Raw genomic sequence first — 25,521 nt, forward strand, 5'->3', positions numbered from 1 at the left:
ACAGGGTAGGGCAGGCATGGTGGCTCACGCCTATAATCCCAGCACTTTGGGAGGCTGAGGCGGGTGGATCACGAGGTCAAAAGATCAAGACCATCCTGGTCAACATGGTGAAACCCTGTCTCTACTAAACATACAAAAATTAGCTGGGCATGGTGGCGCACACCTGTAGTCCCAGCTACTCGGGAGGCTGAGGCAGGAGAATTGCTTGAACCCAGGAGGCGGAGGTTGCGGTGAGCCGAGATCGCGCCATTGTACTCCAGCCTGGATAACAAGAGCGAAACTCAGTCTCAAAAAAAAGGGGTAGTAAACATACAGAGTAGTTAAGAATGTAAACTTGTATCCTGCCCCTTACTAGCTGTGGGCAAGCTAGTTAATCTGTTTGAGCTTTGGTTGCACCTGAGAAAAGGAAATGATACCATCTTCATAAGATTATCAGAGGGCTTGAATGAGATCATGCCTGTAAAGTGCTAAGCACATAGTAAGTGTTTGATAAATGTTAGATGTTTTTGGAATTCTGCCTTGTTACCTCTGACTAGCTCACCCCAAATTTAAGTCTGCTCTCCTCAAGCTTCCTACTTCTCTTGACTCCCACTGTCTCTTTCCTGCAAAGGGATAGGAAGTAGGCCAGTAGGTAATGGGGAGGTCCCTGACCCACTAGGGCACCTGTTCCTTCAGATCCTGCCTGCTGGAGACCAGACAGAGGTGGGGGAGAAGGGTGTGACCCTTAGTGGGGGACAGCGTGCCCGGATTGCCCTTGCTCGTGCTGTCTACCAGGTAAGTTAAAGATGGGGGTTGCAGTGACAGGGAGGTCGGGCGAGTCCAGAGCCTTGAGAGCTTGGCTGAGTCAGGAGGATAGGAATATTATCCTCGGCATCTGGTTCCTTCCCTGCGCTGTTGAATGTTCCTGAGATACTGGCTGTCCCATCCCTTTTGCAGATTTAAGGCAGAGTTCAAGGCCCTTTACAAAGTATTATGTGGGCTGGGCATGGTGGCTTAGGTCTGTAATCCCAGCACTTTGGGAGGCCAAGGCAGGAGGATTGCTTGAGCCTAGAAGTTTAAGACCAGCTTGGGCAATGTGGCAAAATCCTGTCTCCACAAAAAATAATTTTAAAAAGCTAGTTGGTGTAATCCCAGCACTTTGAGAGGCTGAGGAGAGCAGATCACTTGAGGTCAGGAGTTTGAGACTGGCCTGGCCAACATGGTGAAACCTCATCTCTACTTAAAAAAAAAAAAAAAGAAATACAAAAATTTGCCAGGCATAGTGGTACATGCCTGTAATCACAGCTACTCAGGAGGCTGAGACAGGAGAATCGCTTAAACCCAAGAGGCGGAGGTTGCAGTGAGCCAAGGTCACGCCATTGCATTTCAGCCTGGGCAACAAGAGCAAAACTCTGTTTCCAAAAAATAAAGTTAATGTGGGCTGGGGCCCTGGGACCTAGAAAAGCTGGGTGCTGGCCCTGGGGTGGTGTTCTCGCTTGCCTGAAGGGATGTCCACCCTCAGGTCTCACCACCTTCTCTGCTAGTGTAGGGGTAGCCCCCAGAGTTCCTCTCGATTGTCTTCCATGACCACCTTGAGATCTTCCCAGGAGAGCCTCTGGGTCCTGGTGCCCATGGTACCCTTACGTCTTCCTAGGAAAAGCAGCTCTATCTCCTCGATGACCCTCTGGCCGCTGTGGACGCAGATGTGGCCAACCATCTACTGCACAGGTGCATCCTGGGCGTGCTGAGCCACACCACACGGCTGCTGTGCACCCACCGCACCGAGTACCTGGAGAGGGCTGACATGGTGCTGCTGATGGAAGCTGGGCGCCTCATCCAGGCTGGTAATGGGGGCAGGAGCCCCACATAAGGGAGGTGTCTGCCCAGGTGTGGCAGGAGATTGTGAAGTACAGACTGCCACCTGCTGCATGTGTGGCCTGAGCCAGTCATTGCCGCCTCCTGCCTTCACAGAACTGGTGTGAGGAACTAGAACAGGAGGGAAAAGGAGCATGTTGGGGAAATGCCAGTGTATCTGGGACTCATGGGCTTTGTGATGGAGTGCTCCTGGAACGTAAAGGCTCAGGGAACAGGAGAGACAACAGTCTCATATCTTCAGAGAAAAGAAAGCAGTCAGGTTTAGAATGGTCTTTTTGTAAAAATAAAAAATTTTAGCCGGGCGCGGTGGCTCAAGCCTGTAATCCCAGCACTTTGGGAGGCCGAGGCAGGTGGATCACGAGGTCAAGAGATTGAGACCATCCTGGTCAACATGGTGAAACCCCATCTCTACTAAAAATACAAAACATAGGCCGGGCGCGGTGGCTCAAGCCTGTAATCCCAGCACTTTGGGAGGCCGAGGCGGGTGGATCACGAGGTCAAGAGATCGAGACCATCCTGGTCAACATGGTGAAACCCCGTCTCTACTAAAAATACAAAAAATTAGCTGGGCATTGTGGCGCGTGCCTGTAATCCCAGCTACTCAGGAGGCTGAGGCAGGAGAATTGCTTGAACCCAGGAGGCGGAGGTTGCGGTGAGCCGAGATCGCGCCATTGCACTCCAGCCTGGGTAACAAGAGCGAAACTCCGTCTCAAAAAAAAAAAAAAAAACTACAAAACATTAGCTGGGCATGGTGGCGTGTGCCTGTAATCCCAGCTACTCAGGAGGCTGAGGTAGGAGAATTGCCTGAACCCAGGAGGCGGAGGTTGCAGTGAGCTGAGATCGCGCCATTGCACTCCAGCCTGGGTAACAAGTGAAACTCCATCTTAAGAAAAAAAAAATTTTTTAACTCTGAAAGATTTTTATGCAGAGGGACATGACCACCTGCAAGGTCACTGGGAGAAAAATAGAAAGTGAAGCTCCAACCAGATGTTAGGAATTGAGCGAAGCATGAGAAAAAGCTCTGCAGTAATGAGAAGTAACCCTGGAAACAGTGGCAAGCGTAGCTCTGGATGTCCTCTTGGGGATGGACATTCGTCCCTCTCTGCTGGTTGGAATCTAGGTTTACAAGGATAGACTTGAAGGCCGGGCGCGGTGGCTCAAGCCTGTAATCCCAGCACTTTGGGAGGCCGAAGCGGGCGGATCACAAGGTCAAGAGATCGAGACCATCCTGGTCAACATGGTGAAACCCCGTCTCTACTAAAAATACAAAACATTAGCTGGGCATGGTGGCGCGTGCCTGTAATCCCAGCTACTCAGGAGACTGAGGCAGGAGAATTGCCTGAACCCAGGAGACGGAGGTTGCGGTGAGCCGAGATCGCGCCCTTGCACTCCAGCCTGGGTAACAAGCGAAACTCCGTCTCAAAAAAAAAAAAAAAGAAAAAAGAAAAACAAGGATAGACTTGAGTCCTGCTCAGGATCTAGGGTTATGCAGATCAGGATCCTGCTAGGGTGGGTTAGAGAGGGAGGCCTAAGAGGATGGGAGGTGGGATCTGCACACGCACTGAGAAAAGCATAGTATAGACTCAGAACAGCCCCTCCTAATCTCCCCTTCTACCCTCCAGGGCCTCCCTCTGAGATTCTGCCACTGGTACAAGCTGTCCCCAAAGCCTGGGCTGAGAATGGACAAGAGTCTGACTCAGGTATGGCTCCCCAGTGGGAGAAAAAGCCTTGCTTTTCACTCCCACACTGTGGAGCTTCTACAAAGGCTGCCTGCTCCTCTGAAATACTGTTTCCAGCTGGCACCCTGCAAGCTTAATTCCTCCATGACCCCTGATTCTCACAGCCACAGCCCAGTCAGTACAGAACCAAGAGAAAACAAAGTGGAGGCTGGAGGAGGAGCAGAGCACATCTGGTCGCCTGCTACAGGAAGAAAGCAAGAAGGAGGGCGCCGTGGCCTTGCATGTGTACCAAGCTTACTGGAAGGCTGTAGGCGGGGCCTTGGCCTTAGCCATCCTCTTCTCTCTGCTTCTCATGCAAGGTGAGTGTGCCAGGGAGTCTCTTACACCACCGCTGTAAGGTGTGCTGTCCAGGTGCCCATTACCTTACACTAATCATTACAAAGCCCAGAGACTCACCAAGCATGGGTCACATCTGGGGCAAAAGCCATACTCCTAATTCTGACAGGCCTGGGGGCCAGAGGCATGTGCTCTATAGCTGGCTTCAGTTCTGCCCCCCAGGTTAGCTTCCATTCTGCAAGTCTGAGATCCTGTTCTCCCCAGAGCTGAAGGGTGATGGGCCTAGGAGAGAAGTGCGTACTAGGGAAGATACGGGGTAGTGGCAGGGTGGAGAGGCCAGGCCAGAGGGATGGAGTTGGGCAGGAACCAGAGGCAAGGGCCGAGAAAGGGGTCATTGGAATAGAATGAATGAGGGAGAGGAGCCCCTCACAGCTTTTTCCTTCCTGTCCCCACCCAGCCACGCGGAATGCTGCTGACTGGTGGCTTTCCCACTGGATCTCTCAGCTGAAGGCTGAGAATAGCTCCCAGGAGGCACCAGCCTCCACCAGCCCAGCTTCTATGGGGCTCTTCTGTCCACAGCTGCTCCTCTTTTCCCCCGGAAACCTCTAGTAAGTGGCTGGGGCTGGGAGTAGGCCTGGTCGCCAGGCAGGGAGTGAGGGTTGGGGCCAGTATTCCAGGTGCTGTGGCTTCTGGAAGGTGGGAGAAATGGCATGGGGGAGGAGAAGGGACCCCTGAGTGGCCCAACTTTTGGTTACCCACGGCCCCCTCCCCACCACCCAGCACCCCAGTGTTCCCACTGCCAAAAGCTGCCCTCAATGGCTCCTCAGACCTCCGTTTCTACCTCACCATATATGCGACCATTGCTGGTGTCAACTCCCTCTGCACCCTCCTCCGGGCAGTGCTCTTTGCTGCAGGCACCCTCCAAGCAGCTGCCACCCTGCATCGCCGCCTGCTGCATCAAGTCCTTATGGTGAGGAGCTGGGAGTTTGGGGGTAGGGGAGTGCAGTCTCCTAGCCCTGTGGAGTGTCCTCCCAATACTCAGGCTCCACTGGGCCCTATCCGACATCCCCAGTCCTACATCCCATCCTTACAGGTGGGTTTGGCATGTGACAATCTCTGAGACCTGGAGAGGCTGCAGGGCAGAGTGGATGCCTGGGTTCAAACCCAGTTACTTACTGCTATAGTTTTCTCATGTGTATAATGAGGCAAATAATATAATCTACCTGAGAATTACTTCCATTTTGGACTTTGAGGTGCAGAGGATTGACCCCTGACTTCACACAAGGCCCCCTTTCTGTTTTACTTCTTTATTTTTATTTTTATTTATTTTTATTTTTTAACGATGAGGTTTCACCATCATGGCCAGGCTGGTCTTGAACTCCTGACCTCAGGTGATCCACCCCCTTGGCCTCCCAAAGTGCTAGGATTACAGGTGTGAGCCACCGCGCCTGGCCTGTTTTACTTCTTTATCCATCCCCTTTATCTGTATGCCCTGTTTCTATTTCCTCTGGCTCCTTAAGCAGCCATTCTGAAATGAGTTTCATATGTATCTTTTTGTTTGTCTTTTTACAAAATGTCTGTTTGGTATGCATGTGTTTTTAATTTATGCAAATGATCTTGTGTTAGATCTTACATTCTTTTTTTTTTTTGAGACGGAGTTTCGCTCTGGTTACCCAGGCTGAAGTGCAATGGCGCGATCTCAGCTCACCGCAACCTTCACCTCCCGGGTTCAGGCAATTCTCCTGCCTCAGCCTTCTGAGTAGCTGGAATTACAGGCACACACCACCATGCCCAGCTAATATTTTGTATTTTTAGTAGAGACAGGGTTTCACCATGTTGACCAGGATGGTCTCGATCTCTTGACCTCGTGATCCACCTGCCTCGGCCTCCCAAAGTGCTGAGATTACAGGCTTGAGCCACCGCGCCCAGCCTCACATTCCATTTCTTACCATTTTTATTTAGGGCTGTTTCTCAGATCCATCCCTGCTGCTCCGTATATCTCTCGTCTGTTGCTTACCCGGTATACTTCTTCTGAGGACCTAATTAATTAGCACATGGAAAGGGGTTAGGGTAGTACCTGCCACGCACTAAGTGCTCACTTAGCAATTATTAACATTGTTATTACAAAGCCCCTTTTGTGTCCACTTTCTTAGCAGGGCCTCTCAATAACCCTGTGAAGTAGGTTCTGTTATTCGCCTTTTACAGTTGAAGAAACTGAGATGCTGAAAGTTGAAGTGACCTGGCCAAGGCTAGTTCTGTGGAGAGCCAGTAAACAAACCCAGCACTGCGTGGGTCTTTCCACTGCCTCTCAGGGAGCAGCTGCCCACTGTTCTAACGGACATCTAACTTAATCTCACTCACTGGCCAGAAGTCCTTATCTTCTAGACAGAGTCTAGATCCCTGCCCTTGAAAAGGGTCATAGGCATGTCTCGCCCAGAGGGAGAGGAATGGCCAGCAGAGGCTCCTAGGATTGCCGCTGGCCAGAGGGTTGGGAGAGTCTTTCCTGTTCTGGGATAGTCTTCCTCAAGGTCTGCCAATCTCCTCTCTGCCCCCAAATTCTGGAGATACTTCACTCCTTCCCTATTCTCTATCTTGGGCTTTCCTTTCCACCCCACTTCCCCCAGGGCTGCCTGCCAACCCCTTTTGTGCCAGACTCTGTTCTGGCCCAACCAGTGTCCTTCTCCCAGGCACCAGTGACTTTCTTCAATGCCACGCCCACGGGCCGGATCCTAAACCGCTTCTCCTCCGACGTGGCCTGTGCGGATGACAGCCTGCCCTTCATCCTCAACATCTTCCTGGCCAATGCAGCAGGCCTGCTGGGGCTCCTGGCTGTGCTGGGCTCTGGCCTGCCCTGGCTGCTGCTGCTGCTGCCACCTTTGAGCATCATCTACTATCAGGTGCAGCGCCGCTACAGGGCCTCCTCACGGGAGCTGCGGCGCCTGGGCAGCCTCACCCTGTCTCCACTCTATACCCACCTGGCGGATACCTTGGCTGGCCTCCCTGTGCTCCGGGCTGCAGGGGCCACCTACAGGTGTGTGAACCAGAGCCCAGGGGGATGAGGTGTTGGAAGGAGGGGAAAAGAGAGACCCCCGAGAAGAAGAATATGCAGCATAGGGTTGATTCAGGCCACCTGGGAACAAGGATGGGGAAGGAGGAAAGCAACAGAAGAGGGAGATAGGGAGGCAGAGCAGACGCCCACTTTGAAAGAGCATGCTGCCGGGCGCGGTGGCTCAAGCCTGTAATCCCAGCACTTTGGGAGGCCAAGGCGGGTGGATCACGAGGTCGAGAGTTCGAGACCATCCTGGTCGACATGGTGAAACCCCGTCTCTACTAAAAATACAAAAAATCAGCTGGGCATGGTGGCGTGTGCCTGTAATCCCAGCTACTCAGGAGGCTGAGGCAGGAGAATTACCTGAACCCAGGAGGCGGAGGTTGCGGTGAGCCGAGATCGCGCCATTGCACTCCAGCCTGGGTAAGGAGCGAAACTCTGTCTCAAAAAAAAAAAAAAAAAAAAAAAAAAAAAAAAGAAAGAGCATGCTGGCATCTGCAGCCTTGAGGGAGGCATGTGAGTGTATAGATCAGCTCCCGAGAAGAAGCTGCTGGATAGGGAAGGAGCCCGGGTGGCTAAGGGCAACAGTGGAGTAGCCTTGCATCCCTCTGACCTTCCCAGGTTTGAGGAGGAGAACCAACGACTCCTTGAGCTAAACCAGAGGTGCCAGTTTGCCACCAGTGCCACAATGCAGTGGCTGGACATTCGGCTACAGCTCATGGGGGCGGCAGTGGTCAGCGCCATCGCAGGCATTGCCCTGGTGCAACACCAGCAGGGCCTCGCCAACCCAGGTGCCACCCAAGACCCTTCAACCCTACCTCAGCTGCAACTTAGTCCACCTCCTCCCAGATCTCCCCCTGCACTGTCCCCCAACATTCTCACCTCCCACCCAGGGTTCCCTGTGAGGGTGTATCATGCTTATCATCATCACCCCCAGTTTGAGTTGAGGAGACAGTCCCAAGGAGTGATGCCCCGGTGGTGGTGGCTCAGGGACTAAAATGAGTCTTCCAACCTGCTGGTCTTAGTCCCTTTCCTGCCCCCACCCTGTCCCCACCACACTGCCCCAGCCTATCTCAGTCTCCCACCTGCCATCCCTCCCAGCTTCTCCAGCCCCACCCCCTGCCCTGCATCGAGCCTTCTGTTCCCCTGGCTAGGTCCTGTCACCCTCCTGCTTCTCTGTGCTTCCTTTAAATGCCCGCAGTCCACAGCTTGGGGAATCACCCACACACATCCCAGTGTCCAAGCTTTCCCAGCAGCTGATACTCCTCTCCTGCAGGGCTGGTGGGCCTGTCGCTGTCTTACGCCCTGTCCCTGACGGGCCTGCTCTCGGGCCTGGTGAGCAGCTTCACACAGACAGAGGCCATGCTGGTGAGCGTCGAGCGTCTGGAAGAGTACTCCTGTGACCTGCCCCAGGAACCCCAGGGCCAGACGCTGCAGGTGGGCCTGTACCCCCACCCCAGGCCAAAGCTCTGGAACTCTGCAGACCCCAGTTTCCCCCCAAGTCATTTTATTTTTGCTCACTCATCTCAGCTCCCGTAACCTTTCTGCATGATGACAATTCTTCACTATGTCCCTTCTTCCCCATCTTTCCTCATTCTCCTTTCCTCTCGCACTGTCTATTTCACCCCTCGTCACCATCACTCCTCATCTCACCCATGTCCCGCTCTCCCTCTATCTCCCACTTATGGACCCCATCAGTTGGGCACCGGCTGGCTGACCGAGGGGAGTGTGGAGTTCCAGGACGTGGTGTTGGTGTACCGGCCAGGGCTGCCAAATGCCCTGGATGGAGTGACCTTCCGCGTGCAGCCTGGAGAGAAGTTGGGCATCGTGGGCCGCACGGGCTCCGGCAAGTCTTCCCTGTTGTTGGTGCTCTTCCGGCTGCTAGAGCCCAGTTCAGGGCGAGTGCTGCTGGATGGCGTGGACACCAGCCAGCTGGAGCTGGCCCAGCTCAGGTCTGGGAGAGGTGGACTTGGGAGGGGGACAGGGGAACCAGAACTACGGGTACTTAGAGGAGGGCACAACTAGGAAGGCTTTATGTAAACTCAGGGCAGCCAGGGCTGTTCAGGGGGCTGAAACGGAGGACAGGATGAGCAGGCAACGACAGCAAAATCCCAGTGCCCAGGTCCAGATTCATGGCTGGTGATCGCAATGTCTTCCTTGCCCTGACTCAGGCCACCTTTCCAGCTTCATCTTTCTTATACTTCACAGCATATACCCTCTACTCTTGTGTCCCAAGATACTGATCCCGAGCCCTGAGGCTCAGCAGGCAATGCTTCAGACAGCTTGAGACCTGAGCCAGTTACCCTTGGCTTCAGGTGGCCTCACTGGAGGGTATGCGCTCCTTCCCTACCCCCAGGTCAACCTAGTATCGTTTTCTCTGAGTTCCCCGCCATGGAAAAGGTAGGGAAGCTGTATCCTAAAGCCATAGGCCTGCCTCTTCTGCCTTCTCTTCTAAGCTGTGGTGGCCCCACCTTATACCTCCACCATGTCTTCAGGACCCAATTCTAGGCCCACTCCAACCTTGAAGTGTCACCTGCCCTTTCAGTCACTCTGGTCGTGCCCGTGTAGCCACTGCTGCCCTTGGAGTCAGTGCTGCAGTTTAGCCCATTTGTTTTCTCTGGTTTGTGTTTGTGCACCTCCATGAAATGTAGGCTCCTTCAGAACAGAGTCCAGCCTTTGGTTTCTTTGGTATTGCTCATAGCACTGGTAATTCTGGGTACCCAGCTGACAGATCATTTGGTGGGGATGGGGTGGGGAGCAGAGCTGGGGTTATGTTCAGGTCTCATCTCCAGGCTTTTGTGGAGGTGCTAGCCCTGTAGTCAAAAACTGAGCTGGGAGCAGAAGTGGCTACATCTCTAACCGCTAGACTCCATGTCACTGACCCCCAGATCCCAGCTGGCTATCATCCCCCAGGAGCCCTTCTTGTTCAGTGGGACTGTTCGGGAAAACCTGGACCCCCGAGGCCTACATAAGGACAGGGCCTTGTGGCAGGCCCTGGAGCAGTGCCACCTGAATGAGGTGATTACATCCATGGGTGAGTGCTGGACCCCGACCCTAGAGCAAGAAGGGAGCAGGGAAGGCCTGGACCCTGCAGTGAAGATGCTCTCCTTGCAGGTGGTCTGGATGGTGAGCTGGGCGAGGGGGGCCGGAGCTTATCCCTTGGGCAGAGGCAGCTGTTGTGTCTGGCCAGGGCTCTCCTCACAGATGCCAAGGTAAGGTGAGAGGAGGAGACATTAGAGAGGGCTAGGAAGGAGGTGGCAGGGGGAGTGTCAGGGTGAGGAGGTAGAGTGGGAAGATGTTTTAGGTGACCAACTTCATTTTCCTTTTAGAGCTAGAAGTGGGGAGCTGTTGCTTGGGCCAGACCCAGCTCACCCTACAGCCTCTCCTTCCTTGTCCCCTACCCCATTCCCATATTCCAGATCCTGTGTATTGATGAGGCCACAGCAAGCGTGGACCAGAAGACAGACCAGCTGCTCCAACAGACCATCTACAAACGCTTTGCCAACAAGACAGTGCTGACCATTGCCCACAGGTGTGCAAACACCCAGAGTGACAGTCTAATCAGGGACTGTGGTAGCATGCACCCAGAACCTCCATTACTTTCAGGGACCCCAGGGGTCAGGGCCCTAGAGATCCTGTCCCCCAGAAGACAGCACCTCCTCCTCCAGGTACTGCTCAGGGCCCTTTATAGCACATTATCTGAGGGACTCTGCAATCTCTTCTCCAGCACCGATCCAGGGGATAAAGCCTGTGGGGACAGACCTGTGGTGTCCCAAGGGGAGAGGAGGGAAAGCACGTCAGCTTTCTCACTTAGGGCACTGTCCCTCATCCCCCACACTGCCCATCTTCCCCCCACAGGCTCAACACAATCCTGAACTCAGACCGGGTGCTGGTGCTGCAAGCGGGGAGAGTAGTGGAGCTGGACTCCCCAGCTGCCCTGCTCAACCAGCCCCACTCATTGTTCCAGCAGCTGCTGCAGAGCAGCCAGCAGGGAGTCCCCTCCTCGCTCGGAGGGCCCTGAGCCCCATCCCACACCCTGCAGGGTTCTCCCCTCTCTCTGATCCAGGCCGGGCCCGTACAGAGGTGCTGGCTACTTGTTTACATTCTCCTCTGAGGCTGTACCTCTCCACACTTCCCCAGAGGGGAAAAGGGCACCCTGGGGTACTCTTTGGAAACCACTCCTTGGTGGGCAGCATCCCGAGCTTCCTCAGAACCAGGCCTCTGCTCCGGCCCTCTTTCAGCTGGAACACCAGGTGGGTTTTTCTGGTATAGGAGCCCATTTGCATTTTCATAGTTTTATTTGATAAAATTCCATCTTACATTCTGTGTATTAAAAAAATAATATTTCTGGTGTGAGGCTGAGGTCTCCTCAGTGTGTGTACCCAAGTTGAAGGGTGGTGAGAAAGGACCACTCCAGTCTGAGGGATGGAAGAGGAAGGGGGCTGGAAAGCCGCCACCTTCATCACAGTGCTGTGGTCTTTCCAGGCTCAGGGGGCAAGTCAGGTGGAAGGGGGAGCCCTGCCGGCAGCATGCTAACCTGACACTCCTGGTCCTGGCATGCTGGAGCATAGTGTGGGGCAGGGTAGCAACAAGGTCCGGGGGGGCAGACACCCCGACGCCACGCCCTCAGGGTCAGTGACACAGTAGCCAGAACCAGGGCAGCAGTGAGGGCCCCAAACACCACCAGGGCCACCAGGCCAGGCTCACCTAGCCCAGCCTCTTGCCTCCGCACCACCTCTTTCACTGAGATCCGCAGCAGACCAGCCCCTGCGCTATGGGGGGCTGGCCCCGTGGCAGGTACCACCACAGCTGAGGTGGGCCCTAGAAGGGTGTCCATTGTGGTGGGGGGATCTGGGACGGGTAAGACAAGCTCACAAGTCTTGCCACCATAGCCACTAGGGCAGAGACAGTCGAAGTCATTGACACGGTCCCGACACCGGGCCCCTCTCTGGCATGGGCGGCTAGCACAGTCATCCAGGTTGATGGTGCAGAAGCGTCCAGCAAAGCCCTCAGGACAGAGGCAGGAGAAGCGGTTTATGCCGTCAAGGCAGGTGGCACCGTTAGCACAAGGCCGCATCAGGCAGTCATCCACGTTCACCTCACAGCGGGCACCCACAAAGCCCACCAAGCAGCGGCACGTGAAGTTGAGGGCAAAGCCCTGGTCGTCCTGGCACTGCCCGCCATTGCGGCATGGGGAGCTGGGGTGAGGGTGGGAGAGGACATGATACCAACTTACCGACACGACACTTGCAGGGTAGCCCAGGTCAGTATCCTGACCACTGCCTGCCATGTCACCTTGGGCTACCCTCTCCAAGCCTCAAATACCTCATTTTAAAAGTGACAATAAAAATAGTGCCCAGCTTCCCTATCTGTGAGGGTTAAATGGAATAATCAATGTTAAGCAGTTAGTACAGGGCCCAGCCGGAAGGCAAGGCTCAGGATAAGTGTGCTATTATTATCCTCGCAGGCTCCTGGGCCTGATGCAGAAATGAGGACAAGTCCAGCCCTGCAGCCTGTTTCCTCATCCCTATGGTGACACCGAAGGGTGCAAGCCAGCATTCAGGGGAGGATAAGGGGAGACCCAGGCCCCTCCACCCCCCCCCACACCCACCCTTCTCAGTCAGAGCAGTCACACATTTGTTACTGCTCTAGCTCCTATAGGTTGTTGAAGAAATGGCTCAGAAGGTACAAAAAAAGTTGAGAAACCCTGAACTAGGAACACTGGCATGCAGGGGTTTTGTCTGAGTGCTCCTGTGCGAGTCTGACCCTCAGTCTCCCATCCTAACATTCCTGCCCTTTCCTCATCTCATCACCAGGTTCTGGTCTAACTTTCCACTGGCCCCAAGGGCCCAGCACTCACCCTGCCTGTTCACAGGGTCCAGTCTTGCGCTCGCAGTCATGCCCATGGAAGCCTGGTAGGCACACACAATGGTACTCACCGCCCCCGTCATACATGCACTGGCCTCCATTCTGGCAGGGAGACTGCGTGGTACAGATATGTTCATCTGGAGAAGGGACAGGAAAGGCTCTGGGATAGCCCCTCACATCTGGTCCCCAGACCAGACTTGTCCATGCCTTCCAGGCCCCAGGCTCTATGGGTGTGGCTATACTACAAACCCAGCCCAGGCTGGTGTGTACTGGGGAGACAACACTGAATTTGGAGTCAGGGGGCTCCTGGCACTTGCCTTCAGTCTGTCTGAAACTGACTTTGGGCTGGGTATGGTGCCTCTTGCCTGTAATCCCAGCACTTTGGGAAGCCGAGGTGGGGGAACGATTTGAGGTCAGGAGTTCGAGACCAGCCTGGCCAACATGACAAAAACCCATCTCTACTAAAAATAGAAAAATTAGGCCAGTGAAGTGGCTCACACCTGTAATTCCAGCACTTTGGGAGGCTAAGGCAGGTGGATCACTTGAAGTCAGGATATGGAGAACAGCTTTGCTAACATGGTGAAATCCCATCTCTACTAAAAATACAAAAAATTAGCCAGGCATGGTGGCAGGCACCTGTAATCCCAGCTACTTGGGAGGCTGAGGCAGGAGAATTGCTTAAACCAAGGAGGCAGAGGTTGCAGTGAGCCCAGATCACACTACTGCACTCCAGCCTGGGCAATAGAGTGAGACTCAGTCTCAAAAAAAAAAAAAATTAGCCGAGTGTGGTGGTGGGCACCTGTAATCCCAGCTACTCGGGAGGCTGAGGCAGGAGAATCACTTGAACCCAGGAGGCAAAGGTTGCAGTGAGCTGAGATTATACCACTGCACTCCAGCCTGGGTGACAGATTGAGAGTTCATCTCAAAAACAAAAAACTAAGGCCGGGTGCGGTGGCTCACGCCTGTAATCCCAGCACTTTGGGAGGCCGAGGCGGGTGGATCACAAGGTCAAGAGATCGAGACCATCCCGGTCAACATGGTGAAACCCCGTTGCTACTAAAAATACAAAAAAACATTAGCTGGGCATGGTGGCGCGTGCCTGTAATCCCAGCTACTCAGGAGACTGAGGCAGGAGAATTGCCTGAACCCAGAAGGCGGAGGTTGCGGTGAGCCGAGATCACACCATTGCACTCCAGCCTGGGTAACAAGAGCGAAACTCCGTCTCAAAAAAACAAAAAACAAAAAACTGACTTTGAGCAGGTTATAGCTCTTCTGTGGGCCTTAGTTTCAAAAATGAGTACAATTTTCAGCAGCTGTGTTTCCTATCCTGTGGGGTTATGTTGAGGATCAATTCAGACAACATATAAAAAGTATAAGATAAAAAATTATAAAATGTCGCTGGGCGCGGTGGCTCAAGCCTGTAATCCCAGCACTTTGGGAGGCCGAGGCGGGTGGATCACGAGGTCAAGAGATCGAAACCATCCTGGTCAACATGGTGAAACCCCGTCTCTACTAAAAATACTAAAAATTAGCTGGGCATGGTGGCGTGTGCCTGTAATCCCAGCTACTCAGGAGGCTGAGGCAGGAGAATTGCCTGAACCCAGGAGGCGGAGGTTACGGTGAGCCGAGATCGCGCCATTGCACTCCAGCCTGGGCAGCAAGAGCGAAACTCCGTCTCAAATAAAAAAAAAAGAAAAAAAAAAAAGAAAATATAAAAAAAAAATAAAAATAAAAAAATAAAAAATAAAAAAAAAATTATAAAATGTCATGTATTTGAAGGTTTGACAAGGACACAATAGGCATTCAATAAACACTGATGGATGTTTCCCTAAGAGCATAGGGTTCCCAACCAACAGTTACCCGTCCTTCCCCTACCTTTGTCACAGAACTTGCCCGCCCAGCCACTGAGGCAGATGCACTGCCATGGCTGGTGGCAGGTACCATGCTGGCAGCCAGGCATCCTCACACAGCGCTCACAGTGCAGCCCCTCCCAGCCCGGGTCGCACCTGACAGGGAGAAGCACAGGGTCAGGGCTCTGGGTCATGGAAGTTAAGAAATGGAGGAGACAGAACCAGAGCTTCTAGAAACCAAGAGGACACATGACAGCCCCTAAGGGAAAGCAGACCTGTCCCATGTAGGTGTAGGGCTGTGCAGGGTCATAGGACACATATATGGAATCAGACCATCAGACATCAGCACTCAAACCCTGGTTCTGTACTTTGTCTAACCTAAGCATCAGTTTTCTCGTCTGTAAGTTGGGGATACACCTTGCAGGGTTGAGTAGGGGAAGAAATAAGATGTTTTTAGATGCCTCCATTACCCCTCCTGGCATGTCTGAGGTGCTCACATTTTTTTTTTTTTTTTTTTTTTGAGACGGAGTTTCGCTCTTGTTACCCAGGCTGGAGTGCAATGGCACGATCTCGGCTCACCGCAACCTCCGCCTCCTGGGTTCAAGCAATTCTCCTGCCGCAGCCTCCTGAGTAGCTGGGATTACAGGCACGTGCCACCATGCCCAGCTAATTTTTTGTATTTTTAGTAGAGATGGGGCTTCACCATGTTGACCAGGATGGTCTCGATCTCTTGACCTCATGATCCACCCGCCTCGGCCTCCCAAAGTGCTGGGATTACAGGCTTGAGCCACCGCACCCGGCTGTGCTCACAAACATTTAAAGAAGAATGACCTTGAAAGGTCATCAGCACCAGGTGTAGTGGCTCACACCTGTAATCCCAGCAGTTTGGGAGGCTGAGGCTGGTGGATCACTTGAGGTCAGGAGTTCAAGACCAGCTTGGCCAACTGGGTGAAACCTCGTCTCCACTAAAAATACAAAACATGGCCGGGCGCGGTGGCTCAAGCCTGTAATCCCAGCACTTTGGGAGGCCAAGGCGGGTGGATCACGAGGTCAAGAGATCGAGACCATCCTGGTCAACATGGTGAAGCCCAGTCTCTACTAAAAATACAAAAAATTAGCTGGGCATGGTAGTGCGTGCCTGTAATCCCAGCTACTCAGGAGGCTGAGGCAGGAGAATTGCCTGAACCCAGGAGGCGGAGGTTGCAGTGAGCTGAGATCGCGCCATTGCACTCCAGCCTGGGTAACAAGAGTGAAACTCTGTCTCAAAAAAAAAAAAAAAAAGAAAAAAAACATTACCCAGGCATGGTGGTGTGCATCTGTAATCTGTTGTTGAAGAGGCTGAGACAGGAGAACCACTTGAACCCAAGAGGCAGAGCTGCAGTGAGCTGAGATCACACCACTGCACTCCAGCCTGGGCAACAGAGTTGAGACTCCATCTCAAAAATAAAAAGGGTCATCAGAACTATCCTCCCACCCTGATTCTAGAGCAAACACTCGACTCATATTTTAAAAGCCCTCCAGGGATGAAAAGTCTTAAAGATCCCCAGCCAGTTGAACTACCTGTCCTATCAGCTCATTTTTTTATGTCCACTTTCCTCCTGCTACAGAATTTGCCCAATCTCCACCCTCCACCTAAGTGAACCAACTACTCAAACTCAAGAAAGATCCTCTTTCATTATAAATGTTTCTCTTCAGCAACCCTCCCTGCAGCGTTTCTTTTCCAGGCTAAACTGTTTCTCTTTCTCTCTCTCCTTTATCTCCCCATTTCCTCATGGCACCCAATCCCCAAACTCTCTCAAGCTTTAGGTCTCTTTCCCTGTATCTTGAGGAGCAATGGTTCAGAGAGAATCCCTGAGTCAGACTTGGGAGATGAAAGAAGTGGGGAGATAAAAACTAGAAGAAGCAACAGAGGTGAGGTAAAGGGGAAAGGCGGGCTGGCCAGTCGGCCATAGGAGTGATGAGGCATGAAGAGTAGAGTCTGAAGCCCCTAGACACTCTGTTGTGCATGTGAAGGGCTGGAAAATGGGAACCAAAGTGTTTGGGGCACGAGGTTAGGACAGGTACCTGCAGGAGCCGTCAGGTGCACAGCAGCCATGGGCCAGGTCACAGTGGGAGCTGCAGTCATCGGCTGCAAGAGATTGATGTGGGAGCGGTGAGTCTTAGGACACAGCTACCTGGGATGGGGGACTCAGAAGAGGATTGGGGTTCGGGTAACTGAGTGGACTCAGCCCAAGGGCAGGACAACACAGAAACCCATCCCATTCCAAAGAGGCAACCTCGGTTTTGCTTGCCCCACGGGTCAGAGCGGCTGCAGTGCAGTCTCCGGCCGGCAGAGGTCAACGTGCAAGCGAGGACCGCTGGACAGGGCTGCGACTGGTGCCCGCGGGTGCGCTCACCTCGGACAGGCTGACGCGGAGCCCCCAGAATGCACAACAGGCACACGAGATGCAGGCAGCGGCAGCCGCTGGGCATGGTCAGCGCCGGCCCCAGGAGGGACAGACGGATGGACGGCCGGACGCGTGGACACCTGTGGGACGGCACCGGTTGGGAGGCGGCCGGATGCGGGGATAGCGGCACGGATACGGGTTCCAACTGACAGGAGCCGACGAGGGAGAGGGGTGCCGGGACAGCGGGAGTGCTGGGGCGGGGAAGGGTTGAGCAGGCGAGGAGAGCAAAGACGGGAACCCTGGAGCGGGGTCTGCAAGAAGGAGGCGAAAGGTGGGCAGCGCGGAACGAGGCCAGGCGCGGGAACAGCTGGGGCTGGGATCACAGTCAGGACGGAGGGGTCCGCGGGATGGGGACAGCGCAGAGAGGCGGCCTCGAGCACGGAGGGGACGCGGGGGCCGGAGAGAGGGACGGTTCCCAGCAGCGAGCAGTCTCCGCCCCACAGCTCCGACAGCCCCCCCACCACTCGCTCCCACGTCCCCTTCCTATGTCCGCCGCGCTGGGCTCGGCGGCGGCGCGGGGCCTGGAATCCCCGCCGCGCCCGTAGCCCTGCGCGCCCTGTCCCCGCAGTCCTCACCTCCGGCGGGGAGGCGGCGCGCCCCGGGGCGCAGAGCGAGGCCGGATCCGACGGTCGCTGCCGAGGGGCCGGGCGGGAGCGCTGGGCCGCCCCTAGCTGGCCGCGGGGCCGGGCGCCGAAGCGGCTGCCATGCGAGCCGAGCGCTCGGGAATCTGGGGCTCCAGGCGACCCCGAGCGGCGGCGGCGGCTCCTCGCACGCGTTCAGGCCCCCTGCCAGGGGCGGAGCCCGCCCCCACCCCCCCGCGACGCACGGCGCACACCTAGCACCCGGCGCGCCCCGGGGCCCCGGCCTTCCGCGGCCACCCAACGCCCCAACCCAGCTTCCTTCCACGAGAGAAGAAAATCTTAAGAGTCTCAATGGGAGCAAACTAAGAAGCCAGAGGCGCGCCACCCCGTTATTCTCCCATCTCCCATGCCCACTTTCCCGCCCCGCGGTCCGCGGCCCACGCCCCAGCCCTGCCCTCGCCTGCCCGCGGCCCCTCACGCTTCTCATATAGATCGCTGTACACGCAGGCACTCGCTCCCCGCCCTCCGCCTGTCACCAGCCCACGCCTCCCCGCTTGTAAAGCCTTTATCACTCTCTTCATCTGTGTGCTCCTCCGCTCCTCCTAGCCCTCCGCTTCCTCCTCCCTCCATCGCAGTCCCCAGCCTTTCAGGATCAACCTATCTTTCTACAAATATCAACCCGATCCACCCAACGCCCACCCCCGCCCTACCCCCACCACCCTTCCCTCACTCAAGTCTCAGCTCTTCCACCCGATTCCTTTTTGTGACCGCCTCTGAGAATCCTCCTTAGACTGGGAATGCCCCTGACTCTGTAAATGTGCGCTCAAACCCCCCTCCGCCGCCGAGTTCCTTCTCCCGTACCCAATGACTTTCGTCTTTGGCCTCAGGGTAATCCTCAATTGCCCAAACCCGGAGCTCAGATTGAGAGAGTAAGGTAGGGGCAGTGGGGGAAGTCTGTCCTCCAGGCCTCTTTGCCGCTCCTCGCTCAGAGACACGTTTCAAGACAAGGACCCAGCCAGGCGCGGTGGGTTCACGCCTGTAATCCCAGCACTTTGGGAGGCTGAGGCAGGCGGACCACCTGAGGCCAAGAGTTCGAGACTAGCCTAGCCAACATGGTGAAACCCCGTCTCTACTGAAAATACAGAAATTAGCCAGGCTGGTGGCGCCTGCCTGTAATCCCAGCTACTCAGAAGGCTGACGCAGGAGAATCGCTTGAGAACCCGGGGAGGCGCAGAGGTTGCAGTGAGCTGAGATCGTGCCACTGCACTCCACCTTGGCGGACAGTGAGAGACTGTCTCAAAAAAAAAAAAGGACCCACAACATAATTTCTAGTTTGTGCAGGACAAGAGGGCAGAGGTCAGGGGTCAGGAACGCTAGCACCCATCTCCAGTCCTTCAGATTGAGATCTGACCTCTAAGTTCAAAACATCGGAAGGAGCAGTCCCTAGTCCATGCAGAGCAGCTTCTCACCTTCACACAGCCACCCCCAGGGGCACAGAGCTCTTGGGCTCATTTTCCCTGCAGTCTCCATTGGACATAACACTCACACCCACCCAGCTCCCTGGCTGGCCTCCTCTCAACTGTGGTGGCCTCTTCCCTGAAGAGCTCTCTGAATTTGAGTAATGACATGGCTCTACCATTCATTTTGTTTAAATTTTTTTTCGGTGAAAAATTGCAAACAACCTGTAATTCAAAAATTACCACAGGCAAATAAATTATGGTACATCAACCCTATGTGACTGTTAAAAATACTTTTTTTGACGTCTAAAGATGTTCAAAAAAGCTAAGAACATGTGAAGTGGGGTGGGGGGAAGCCGGAAACAAAGCAGAACCTACTTCAACATTGACAGTGCTTTTCTCTGGATGATGGGATTATAGAAGTGTTTCTTCTTTTTTTCCTATTGATACTTTTCAGCATTAACACTTTAATTTTTGTTTGTTTTACAATAAGCATCTATAACTTCTTTTCCTTTTCTGGAGTCTCATTCTGTCGCCCAGGCTGGAGTGTAGTGGAACAACCTGGGCTCACTGCAACCTCCGCCTGCCGGGTCCAAGCAATTCTGCCTCAGCCTCCTGAGTAGCTGGGATTACAGGCGCACACCACCTCAGCCGGCTGATTTTTTAATTTTTAGTAGAGGCAGGGGTTTCACCATGTTGGCCAGACTGGTTTCCAACTCCTGACCTCAGGTGATCCACCCACCTCGGCCTCCCAAAGCGCTGAGATTACAGGCGTCAGGTACTGTGCCCAGCCCACCCAGCTAATTTTTGTATTTTTAATAGAGACGGGGTTTCACCATGTTGGCCAGGCTAGTCTTGAAGTGACCTCAAGTGATCCACCAGCCTTGGCATCCCAAAGTGCTGGGGTTACAGGGATGAATCACTGTGCCCAGCCTAACTTTTTTTTTAGAATAAAGTAAAAAGAAAAAAAAAAAACACCCACAATTCTACTAGCTTGAGAAAACCACTATTATTGTTGTTTTGATTCCTTTTTTCCAACCAGATAGTTTTACACAGGCATCATCATAATGTAGCTACAATGTGGTATCCTGCTTTTTTTTACTCCATATCATATATCAATAGTTCTCAAAAGCATAATTTTTGATGGCTGTGTGATCTTCTATTAATAGTAAATATATATACTATATTTGGCTGATTATTGGCTGTTTCGGTTGCTTACTTTTTTCTAATTATAAATTCATTCAAAAAATCTTGAGTACTCATATGTTACCATTAGATACCAGAGGCACTGAGGATACAGTCCCCAGATAAATATTAGTGCCACACATATTTATTTACTTATTGTTTGAGACAGAGTTTTGCTCTTGTTGCTCAAGATGGAGTGCAATGGTGCAATCTCAGCTCACCTCAACCTCCACCTCCCAGGTTCAAGTGATTCTCCTGCCTCAGCCTCCTGAGTAGCTGTGATTACAGGTGTGTGCCAATACACCTGGCTAATTTTTTTTTTTATTTTCAGTAGAAACAAGTTTTCACCATGTTAGCCAGGTTGGTCTTGAATTCCTAACCTCAGGTGATCCAGGCGATCTGCCCACCTCAGCCTCCCAAAGTGCTGGGATTACAGGTATGAGCCATCACGCCTGGCCAGTGCCACACATTTTTATGAGGGTAGGTTTTTTTCCCCCATGTTTTAGACTCCTTCCTTAGGATCACGTCTGAACTGATGAGTGACTGAGTCAAAGAAGTCATGAAAAATAAATTCCTTTTAACTGCTGAAATGTATGGAAATTCACTCATGAAACAATAAAGGTATCTGAAGCATTTGAAGTTGTTGGCATTAGAGGATATGACTTAGTGCCTCCTCGTGCTTTGAAGATTTTAGCATCTGGCTTGTCAATCCCTTCACTCCCACTTCTGTCAAATTCTTGGTGATTCTTAATGATTCAATATGACCTAAACAGTTCTTCCAATAACTATGATAGATTGCAAACATGGCCACTCTTCTTCCTCCTGTTCCACAAGACACTTTGCAATTATTTTGCTGCTTTTCCCAGCAAGAGGTGGAATCTATTTCTCAACCTCTTGCTTGCATCTGGGCTGGCCTTATGACTTGCTTTTAGCTGATAGAATGGGGTAGAAATGTTGTGTGAGTTCCTAGAGTCTAAGTCTCAAGAGACTTGCAGCTTGCCACTTTGCAACATCAGGTCAAGAAGTCCATCTAGCCTCCTACTGGAAGACGAAAAGCCCAATGGAGGAGAGTGGAGGTTCCCTGCCCAACAACATCAGAAGAGCAGTTATATTGGATTACCTGGCCCCAGTCAAGCTCCCAGATGACTGCAGCCCCATGAGTGATTCTAGGCAAGACCAACAGAAGAACTGCTCAGCAGAGCCCAGGCCATATTGCCAAGCCATTAGCAGCTAAATGGTCATTGTTTTAAGCCACTAAATTTTCAGATGGTTTGTTAACATAGCAATAGATATGTGATAAAACCAGCTTCTCATATCCTTGATTTCTTCCCCTCCAATGAGAAAGATGATCCCACCCTAAACCTTGCTACCAATAGCTTCACACACTCCATCATCTCTATTTTAAGTATCATACTTTCCTATTACCAACTCCTAGCTTTCCAGCCCATGACCTCTAGCACCTTGGCTCAAACAAGTCTACTAACCCACTGGGATCTCTCACAAAAACCATATTATGGCCTTCATGGGTCCTAGCCATTTCACCTTAGGGGACTCCTTCCTTCACACAATAGTAAATATTACATTGTATAACTACATTAGTTTAAAGACTAATATAGGGCCGGGCGCGGTGGCTCAAGCCTGTAATCCCAGCACTTTGGGAGGCCGAGGCGGGTGGATCACGAGGTCAAGAGATCGAGACCATCCTGGTCAGCATGGTGAAACCCCGTCTCTACTAAAAATACAAAAAATTAGCTGGGCGTGGTGGCACGTGCCTGTAATCCCAGCTACTCAGGAGGCTGAGGCAGGAGAATTGCCTGAACTCAGGAGGCGGAGGTTGCGGTGAGCCGAGATCGCGCCATTGCACTCCAGCCTGGGTAACAAGAGTGAAACTCCGTCTCAAAAAAAAAGACTAATATAATCCAGGTTGAATTCATTATTATACACATTTTTATTGTATTCATTTTTCCTTCTGATTTTAAAATAAATTCAAAATAAAAACATTTTGTGGGTCCTTAAAAGTATTATGGGACTTAGGCACTGTACCTACCATGAATAAGTCAGCCTTGTCTTTCTTTTCTTTTCTTTTCTTTTCTTTTTTTTGAGACAGAGTCTCACTGTGTTGCCCAGGCCAGAGTACAGTGGCGTGATCTCAGCTCACTGCAATCTACATCTCACGGGTTCAAGTGATTCTCCTGCCTCAGCCTCCTGAGTAGTTGGGATTACAGGCACGTGACACCATGTCCAGCTAATTTCTTGTATTTTTAGTAGAGACAGAATTTCACCATGTTGGCCAGGCTGGTCTCGAACTCCTGATCTCAGGTGATCCACCTGCCTCGGCCTCTCAAAGTGCTGGGATTATAGGCATGAGCCACCTCACCCAGCCTTGTCTTTCATGAAAAGGAGGTAGAATCAACCTCCTTTCACCATCCTCTATCCCCATCACATCCACCCTTCTGCTTCCTCAGCTTTGATTCCATGCCTCATCATTATAATTAGTCCAATGCATACACGCTTAACTCCCTTGCCCCCTCTCCTTCCATCATATTCGTGTGGTAAAAATCCACTGCTGTGACCTCTTCAGCCTTCACCCAAACAGCTAAAAAAAAAACATACCTCCAAACTGGCTATTCTTATTTAAATTCATGACCCTCAAATGCTGTTTGTATTGATCACCAGCGCTCTTGGATTTCCTTAGTTCTGTGCACTCTTCCACCCACCCTGAAAACTATTTTATTCTCCTCTCTCCTCCGACCTCCACCCGCTCCTCCTCTCTGCTCACTCTGTTGATGGTCTTGCTCTCAACTTCCTGGAGAAAATAGAAGCAATCTGAAAGAATTTCCACACGCCTCCACCACCTACCTGCATCTGTCTCCATGTGCTCCATCATCCCTCCTGTTACTGTACGTGAACCGCCTGTGTTCTTACCTAGGTGAGCTCCTTCACCTGAGCACTAGTTAACATTCTCTCTCACCTGGGTAACTCCAGGGCTCTCCAATCCTCTCCATCTCTTCTGCATGATCAGTTTGCCTGCCTCTATGGGATCATTGTCATCAACCTCTCTCAGATCTTAAATAAAAAAGTAAATCACCTCCCTCAACCCTCTGTTCTCTTCTGGCTACATTTGTCTGCTCTTCTTTACTGAAAATTCTCCTTGCTCTCATCACTTCCTCTCTTCTCATTCTCTCTTGAATCCACTCTCACCCCATCATTCTAGAATCACTCCTGTAAAGATCACCATTGCCCTCACCACTGCCAAATCTATCCAGTGATTAATTCTTTCTTTTTTTTTTTTTGAGATGGAGTTTCGCTCTTGTTACCCAGGCTGGAGTGCCATGGCACGATCTCGGCTCACCGCAACATCTGCCTCCTGGGTTCAGGCAATTCTCCTGCCTCAGCCTCCTGAGTAGCTGGGATTACAGGCATGCACCACCATGCTCAGCTAATTTTTTGTAATTTTAGTAGAGACGGGGTTTCACCATGTTGACCAGGATGGTCTGGATCTTTTGACCTCGTGATCCACCTGCTGCGGCCTCCCAAAGTGCTGGGATTACAGGCCTGAGCTACCTCGCCCGGCCAGTGATTAATTCTTAGTCCTCCTCTCAAAGCCTCTGTTATCTGCATTTGCCACTGGGTTTCTGGGATCACTCACTTGCTTCGTCACGTAATGCAATGGCCACCACTTCTTGGTCTCCTCCGCTTCCTCCTTCTCTTCTCAACATGTTCCTCAGCCTCAGGGCTCCATCCTCGGACCTCTTGTCTTTTCTGTTTTCACTCATTCCTCTTATGATCTCATCCAGCTTAATTTCTTGGAATGCTAGCTATAAGTTTAACGACTCCCACATTTGCATTTCCAGCCAAGCTTTCTCCCTGAAATTCAGACTCCTGTGTTTGGCTGGGTATGGTGGCTCACGCCTATAAGCTGAGCACTTTGGGAGGCTGAGGTGGCAGGATCACTTGAGCCCAACAGTTTGAGACCTCAGTTATGTTACTCAGGCCTGAGCAACATAATGAGACCCTGTCCTTATGAAAATAAATAAACAAATTCATTAATTAAAAATAAATTTGGTAGTACCAGACTCGTTTGTCTGACTGCTGCAAACTCCTGATCTCCAGCCCAAATAGTATTCCTTGGTCAGCTGTACCCATTCCAATCAATGACTATTCCATCTGTCTAGTTATTTAGCCCCAAATCTTGGAGTAACGCTTGACTCTCTTCTTTCTCCTACAATCCATATCCTATAAATTCCATTGCCTCTTCCTTAATATTCATCCAGAATCTGACCACTTTTCACAATGTGACTTCTAACACCCTAGTTCAATACCCCATTATCTTTTGCCTGGACTACTGCAATGGCTTCTTCTTTTTTTCCCCAAGTTGGAATCTCGCTCTGTCACCCAGGCTGGAGTGCAATGTCGTGATCTTGGCTCACTGCAACCTCTGCCTCCCGGGTTCAAGCGATTCTCCTGCCTCAGTCTCCCAGGAAGCTGGGATTACAGGCATGTGTCACCACGCCCAGCTAATTTTTGTATTTTTTAGTAGAGACAGGGTTTCACCATGTTGGCCAGGCTGGTCTCCAACTCACGACCTCGTCATCCGCCCATCTCTGCCTCCCAAAGTGTTGGGCTTACAGGCGTGAGCCACCGCGCCCGGCCTGCAATGGCTTCTTAACTGGTCTTCTATTATGCAGCAGCCAGGGTGATCCTGATGGAAGGAATGTTAAGGAAGGCAGCTAAGTGTGATGTATTATCCCAAACTGGATTCTGAAACAGAAAAACATCAATAGTGGAAAAACTGGCAAAGCCTGAATAAAGTCTAGAATTTAGCTTGTTCTTTTTTTTTTTTTTTAGATGGAGTCTTGCTATGTTGCCCAGGATGGAGTGCAGTGGTGAGATCTCAGCTCACTGCAACCTCCGCCTCCTGGGTTCGAGTGATTCTCCTGCCTCAGCCTCCCAAGTAGCTGGGACTACAGGCACCCATCATCACACCCAGCTAATTTTTGTATTTTTAGTAGGGATGGGGTTTCACCATATTGGCCAGGCTGGTCTTGAACTCCTGACCTCGTGATTCACCCACCTTGGCTTCCCAAAATGCTATTGCATGGGCAGCAGAGAAAGACTTCGTCAAACATAAATAAATAAATAGCAGTGAACACACCATCCCTTATACTACTTTAATTAATAAACAACCAGGCTCTTGTATTTAATTTTCACCACA

General features: G+C 52.1%; 2 protein-coding genes across 11 annotated transcripts in view; one reads left to right on the forward strand and one right to left on the reverse strand.

Moving 5' to 3' along the window:
- Window positions 1-11,275, forward strand: part of ABCC10 (ATP binding cassette subfamily C member 10) — a 23,418-nt gene extending 12,143 nt beyond the window's left edge. For 5 of the 9 annotated variants that reach the window (XM_074397833.1, XM_074397832.1, XM_074397830.1 and 2 more), the window contains exons 9-21: window positions 676-774; window positions 1,634-1,823; window positions 3,477-3,554; window positions 3,698-3,892; window positions 4,327-4,477; window positions 4,650-4,839; window positions 6,557-6,900; window positions 7,540-7,709; window positions 8,195-8,355; window positions 8,617-8,870; window positions 9,807-9,952; window positions 10,033-10,130; window positions 10,338-10,879. In XM_074397833.1, the coding sequence (XP_074253934.1) occupies window positions 676-774; window positions 1,634-1,823; window positions 3,477-3,554; window positions 3,698-3,892; window positions 4,327-4,477; window positions 4,650-4,839; window positions 6,557-6,900; window positions 7,540-7,709; window positions 8,195-8,355; window positions 8,617-8,870; window positions 9,807-9,952; window positions 10,033-10,130; window positions 10,338-10,793 (2,532 nt within the window). In that variant the 3' untranslated portion in view covers window positions 10,794-10,879. Of the gene's footprint in view, window positions 1-675; window positions 775-1,633; window positions 1,824-3,476; window positions 3,555-3,697; window positions 3,893-4,326; window positions 4,478-4,649; window positions 4,840-6,556; window positions 6,901-7,539; window positions 7,710-8,194; window positions 8,356-8,616; window positions 8,871-9,806; window positions 9,953-10,032; window positions 10,131-10,337 lie in introns of all 9 variants that reach the window. The other 4 variants (XM_074397835.1, XM_074397834.1, XM_074397836.1 and 1 more) reach the window with 3 other exon arrangements.
- On the reverse strand, window positions 11,198-25,064 carry DLK2 (delta like non-canonical Notch ligand 2). 2 transcript variants are annotated; one of them, XM_039467704.2, is made up of 6 exons: window positions 23,956-25,064; window positions 17,033-17,163; window positions 16,701-16,764; window positions 14,662-14,792; window positions 12,779-12,923; window positions 11,198-12,116 (listed from the first exon to the last, which is right to left on the reverse strand). In XM_039467704.2, exons 2-6 carry the CDS (start codon window positions 17,106-17,108, stop codon window positions 11,381-11,383), a joined length of 1,152 nt encoding a protein of 383 aa, XP_039323638.1. In that variant the 5' UTR covers window positions 17,109-17,163; window positions 23,956-25,064; the 3' UTR covers window positions 11,198-11,380. The 2 variants fall into 2 exon arrangements, with proteins under 2 accessions (XP_039323638.1, XP_039323636.1); XM_039467702.2 differs by lacking the exon at window positions 23,956-25,064 and adding an exon at window positions 17,659-18,315.
- Between the last annotated feature and the right edge of the window lie 457 nt (window positions 25,065-25,521).

Source organism: Saimiri boliviensis, chromosome 4 (assembly GCF_048565385.1).
Source record: "Saimiri boliviensis isolate mSaiBol1 chromosome 4, mSaiBol1.pri, whole genome shotgun sequence".
Classification (NCBI taxonomy): domain Eukaryota; kingdom Metazoa; phylum Chordata; class Mammalia; order Primates; family Cebidae; genus Saimiri; species Saimiri boliviensis.